Raw genomic sequence first — 5999 nt, forward strand, 5'->3', positions numbered from 1 at the left:
GAGGTTGCTGTGAGCTAGGCTGACGCCACGGCACTCACTCTAGCCCGGGCAACACAGTGAGACTCTGTCTCAAAAAAAAAAAAAGAAAGAAAAGGAGATTCAACACAGGATAAAGGAGAAGGGATTTATGGGGCACGAGGATGAACAGCCCCAGAATGACAGCTGAGTGCCAGGTGTGGAGGCAGCCTGTCTTGTTGCAAAGTTCACGAGCCTCCAGGACGGAGGTCCTCAAGCAGTTGAAACCGATAGAAGTCCCAATGTGTCCGAATATGTGGAACAATGATTCAGATAATTGGCTTGAAGTTTGGAATTATGTTAATAAGAAAATAAAACAAATGGAAAAATGAGGCAATCAATTACTAACTCCGAGATAAACAAAAAGTTGTATAGAAGATGAAAAGTTAACATATGTGGCCCAGTTATGAGTAATGTGTGTATATACATATGTATACAGTTATATATAAAAACACATAATACATAAACATATATGTATACATATATGTGTTTATATGTACACTGTACACATATACGTGTATATGTACATAAGGAATCAATTTGAAAATGTTTATACAGTGCTCCAAGTGATGCCCTGCAGACATTAGACTTAGGTAGCACAGCCCAGGAGGACATGACTAGGGCAAGTGGGTAGAAGTGCCTTGGCAGCAAATTTCAGATGAATAGAAAAAAGAGTCCCTAAATTTTAAAGGTTTCTAATATTTGAGTGGACATCTCTCTTAAAAAGTTAACTTACCATCACTAACAGAGCTGGTATTAGATGATCATCTGTCAGGGAAAATGGTAGAATATGGAGTGGAAAGTCTTGGACTCGAGTCAGCCACAGCTGGGCCGTAGCCTTGATTCTGCCACTTCATAACTGTGTCATCTTGGGCAAAATATTCCACCTCTCTAAGTCTTAGTTTCCTCTTCCATAAAATGAGGATAATAACATTATCTACCTCATGGTGTGCTGTGTTGTCTAATTGAGAAAAACTGCACATGAAACATTTATCACAGGGCTTGGCATATAGCAAGTGTTTGATGCATAGTCACTATTATTACTACTGTTATTAGAAGAAATTCTTACCTTGGAGGCAACCTTGAACTTGATGGAATCTGAAATAGTTTCCAGCTTATCTGGGATTGGGTGATGTGGGGAGGTATTGTCATGTTGCTGGCAGATAATAACAATGCGATTGAAATGTCACCTGTGTGATATTTCAAATACAAGGTTTTGCTCTTTCTTTTTAAAGTTGCTCCAGAACAGCCTCAAAATGTATCTTGTATACAGAAGGGAGAGCAAGGCACCGTGGCCTGCACCTGGGACAGAGGACGAGACACCCACCTATACACTGAGTATACTTTACAGTGAGTGAGAGGCTGTGTTTTTGCAGCTGTTTTTGTAGGTCTTCTCTTAGATAATATTTAGAAATATCTAAGTTTTATTTTTACCAGAGAGAAGAAGCAATAGACACCTCCAAACAATTAGATATTTTTTTAAAAAATTCTGGTGTTCATCGGTTAAAATTGGTTCATTCATCTACAGCGTGAGACCTGATGTCTAGGGTCAGAGTTCTAACTGAGAGTTCTCAGCAAAGCAGTGTAGGCCCGAGTTATGGGTGTTCTTTCCTGCTCTGGTAGGGTTAAACTGGCTGCATAACATCTCTTTTCTCTTTTGCAGCTACAGAACCCTGGGGTCACAATACATAAATAGACTCTTCCTTGTGGTAGTTTTCCATTAGCTTGGAGGAGTTTCTTTTTAAAGCACCATTGGCTGACCTGAAAGTACACAAGAAGAAAGTGTCTGAGAGATTCTGTTCCTTGGAGTAGATTCCGTAATTGCATTAAAAATCCAGCTGATTTGCCCTGTGCCTGAGTGAGCAGGAGATGAGGGAAAGCAGGTAGCCCCAGGATTCTGGTCTGGCCAGTGCTATACTGGGAATTGGCACTTTTGTGCTGTGGATGCCAAGGTGGCCATGGATCCTTTGGATGGTGTTAAGAATTGCCCCAAGGAGCCAAGATGACAGCCACGGTTTGGGGAATTCTGGCAATATAGGCATTGTTAGCTATCTATCTATTTGGATACTGAAAAAAAAAAAAAAATCTCAGTTCTACCAAAAAAGGGAAAGGGAAGTATGGTTCTATTTATGACCACAGAATATAAATATTCCCATGGCATATCCCTTAGTAATAAGACTGACCTTTAAAAACTGTCTAGAATTTTAAATATTTGAACATTTTGTTCTTTTGTACTAAAAGGAGAAAGTAGCACATAAAATATCTTGCTAAACACAATGGTGTTTTGTTTATAGGTTAAGTGGACCAAGAAATCTAACTTGGCAGAAGCAATGTAAAGATTATTATTGTGACCATTTGGACCTTGGAATCAACCTCACTCCTGAATCACCTGAATCGAGCTTCACAGCCAAGGTTACTGCCATCAATAGTCTTGGAAGTTCTTCTTCATTTCCATCCACATTCACGGTCTTGGACATAGGTACATTTTATTTCACTTTTTGTAGGTGTCATTCATTGGCACTTGGTAATTATTTTAAAAATCACCCAAATCTTTTTTGTATGGTTGTTTCAAGAGGGACAAAGGTTGATGGAAAGTGGCCAACAGGCATAGGCAAAAGATAGAAGTGACTTTGAAGTAAAAGAAAGAGTGCATGATCCTAGAACTTTACACAGATAGCTGTACAAAATGGGATATTCAACATTACTCTGTATCGGAGAAAGGAGTCCTTGGCTTCAAATCTCATCACAAAACCAGCTGTCAGCGATGTCATCTGATTGAAGAGAGGGTCAAGTGAAGTCATTCCAGAAGCTCAGTGTAGGCTCTTTTTGAAGGAGGTGTCCTTTTACCCCATGACTATTCCCACTGTTCTGAGATAGGCTACCTGTGGGCCTGCTGGGCTAGAGCAGCCAGGTGCAAATTATAAATAAATGCATCAAGTCACAAATGCATCTAATGCTGAGAATACTTACCTCCATCCCTCTCATCATCTTGGGAGCTGGTTCCAGCACATTTCTAAGTAAGTATAACTGGCCCAGTTGAATCAGAGGCCAATGTCAGGCATCCCAAGTTCTGACCATCTCAGGTAGGCTTCTGGCCTGCCTGCTGTTCTAACCTCCCACTACGTGTCTCTCTTTTCACTTTCCGCAGCACCTCTTTGCATGCACACTGCTAACTGTGGTCTGATCATAGTCATTAACTACTCACTTTCCTACCACACTTCCCCTCACCCACTTCCCATCTCTTTACACAGACCACTTATCTCTAAGCCACCATCTTTCCCCCTGTTCCTTTTTTCCTCTGTGGCTCTGCCCCTTTGCTATGAATTTTCCCACCAACATTCTCCTCCTCCTGAGAAGATCATCACTTGCCACCTCTGGCTTCTCATCATTGGAACTCTCGGGTTTGGCATGTTGGTTTTTTAAAAACCATTGAATTAAGTGGAGGCGACACATCACTGATGCTGGTAGTAGTTATTTGGTAAAAATGAGGTTGGATTTAAGAGAAATTATTTTAACAATTTAGAAGTGAATCTAACTTTTTTTTTCTTTCTTAAAGCCAGGAACTTTCATCTCATGTATTTTACCAAATTTGGTAGTTATGCATCTTAGAAATGAGTTTTGTTCAACTCTTTATAGCTCATGTCAGTACCTAAGGCAATTTCTGATCGTGAATCCTGAACTAAGCTTTTTTCTTTGTCCTGATTACTAGTGAGGCCTCTTCCTCCGTGGGACATTAGAATCGAATTTCAAAATGCTTCTGCAAGCAGATGTACCCTGCAGTGGCGAGATGAGGGACTGGTGCTGCTTAATCGACTCAGATACCGGCCCAGGAACAGCAGGTCCTGGAATATGGTAATGGTCTTTAGGGTGAAGGGGAAAAAAACGTTAAGGGGTTCTTAGTATTGCTGCACAGACCTCCGTCTTTTCTTACTAGCAAAATATGAAGTTTAAGAATATTTAGTACACACTTCAGAACTATCAGAGATGTTAGCGTGCTGACACCCTGGCCATGAGATGCCCTGAGCCACTCGGGACTCCGCAGAGTCCGCAACGGCAAGAAGGTTCTCACCAGAACTGGCGCATCAACCCTGAACTTCTCAGTCTCCCTGACTATAAGAAATAAATTCTTTTTCTTTCTAAATTACCCAGTTTCAGGTATTCTGTTTTAAGCAACAGAAAACAGACTAATATGGAAAATTGGTACTGAGAAGGGGAGTGTTGCCGATAGCGAATACCTGAAAATGTGGAGGCAGCTTTGGACCCGGCTGATGGGCAGAGGCTGCAAGAACGTGGAGGAGCAGGTTAGAAAAAGCCTGGGTTCTGGTGAGGGCCTGGGAGACAAGACTAGGGAAAGTTTGGGACTCCTCAGAATTTGATTAAGTGGTTGAGACCGAAATGCTGATAGAAATATGGCTCGTGAAGGCCACTCTGATGAGGTTTCAGATGGAACTGAGGAAGCAGGTACTGGGAACTGGAGTAAAGGCTGTCCTTGTTTTATGGCGAAGAACTTGGCTGAGCTGTGTCCAGGCCCGGGGGCTTTGTGGAGGGCCGAGTTTAAGAGTGATGGAATAGCAGAAAAAATTATCTGGCAGAAAAAAACTTCTAAGCAGCAAAGTGCTCAGGCTGCTGCATGATGACTTCTGACTGCTTATGGTGAACTGCTAGAGAAAAGAGAAACAGAGGAGAAAAATTTGGAAAATTCGCAGCCTGGCCATGTGGTAGAGAGTGAAAAAGCTTGATCCAAAGAAGAAATCAAGGGTGTAGCCCAGCGACCTTTCACTAAAGAGACTAGCATGGGCAGAAGGGAGCCAGGTGCTACTCAAGACACAGGAAGAAAGACCCAGAAGGCATTTCAGACATCTTCAGGGCTGGCCCTCGGGGCTGTCCACAGCCTCACTGCCCGGCGCCACCTCAGGGCTCTGCTCCCTGACTCCTGCCCAGCCCTCTTTGTCTGCCCCAGCTCAGGCAGCCCCAGGTGTGGCTCATGCTGCAGCTCTGGCAGGTACAAACTTTGCAGGCCTGCAGAAAGCAAGAGCTGTGGAGGCTTGGTAGCTTCTACCCAGATTTCAAAGGATGTTGTGGAAAGCCTGGGGGCCCAGCAGAGACTTGTTGTAGGGGTGGAGCCACCGCAGAGTCCCCATTAGAGCAATGCTCAGTTGAGCTGTGGGACCACCATTGAGACCCCAGAAGTGTAGAACTACCGACATGCAAGACCAGGCTGGGAGAGCTGGGTGGACTGAACCCAGCCAAGCCATAGGGGTGGGGCTGCTTGACGTCTCGGGGGTCCAACCCTACACCAGTGTACACAGGATGCCAGACCTGGAGTCAAAGAAGATTATTTTGGAGTCTTAAGATCCAGTGTCTGCTCTCTTGGGTTTCAGACTTGCATGGGGCCTGATACCCCTTTCTTCTCGCCTACTTCTCCCTTTTGGAATGGAAATGTGTACCCTATGGTTGTAAGTAGACAACTTGTTTTGATTTCACAGGCTCACAGATGAGACTTTGAACTTTTGAGTTGGTGCTGGAAGGATTTAAGACACTGGGGCTGTGGGGATGGAATGAATGTATTTGTATGTGAGAAGGACATGAGTTTTGAGGGCCAGGGGCAGAATGCTATGGTTTGAATATTTGTCCCTTCCAAAATTGATGTCGAAATTTAATTCCCAATGTGGCAGTGTTGAGAGGTGGGGCCTTTAAGAGGTGATTGAACCATGAGGGCTCTGTCCTCATGAATGGATTAATGGGCTAATGGGTTAATGGATTAACGGGTTATCAGGGGATGGGAACTGTTGGCTTTATAAGAAAAGGAAGAGAGACCTGAGTTAGCAAGTTAACACACTCAGCCCCTCACCATGTGATGCCCTGCACCACCTCAGCACTCTGCAGAGTCCCCGCCGGCAAAAAAAAAGCCCTTAACCCCTCGACCCTGGACTTCCCAGCCTCCAGAAGTATAAGAAATAAACTTAAACTCTTTTGCTTTCTAA

The 5999-nt window shown here is 43.5% G+C and overlaps 1 protein-coding gene across 1 annotated transcript in view; it reads left to right on the forward strand.

Annotated features, from left to right (window-relative positions):
• Positions 1-5999, forward strand: part of IL12RB2 (interleukin 12 receptor, beta 2) — a 67030-nt gene that overhangs the window by 6614 nt on the left and 54417 nt on the right. Inside the window, exons 3-5 of the mRNA XM_012653759.1 lie at positions 1251-1365; positions 2310-2494; positions 3725-3899. Coding sequence (XP_012509213.1) covers positions 1251-1365; positions 2310-2494; positions 3725-3899 — 475 coding nt within the window. The remainder of the gene's footprint in view (positions 1-1250; positions 1366-2309; positions 2495-3724; positions 3900-5999) is intronic.

This window comes from Propithecus coquereli, unplaced genomic scaffold (assembly GCF_000956105.1).
Source record: "Propithecus coquereli isolate 6110/MARCELLA unplaced genomic scaffold, Pcoq_1.0 Scaffold427, whole genome shotgun sequence".
In the NCBI taxonomy this organism is placed as follows: Eukaryota; Metazoa; Chordata; class Mammalia; order Primates; family Indriidae; genus Propithecus; species Propithecus coquereli.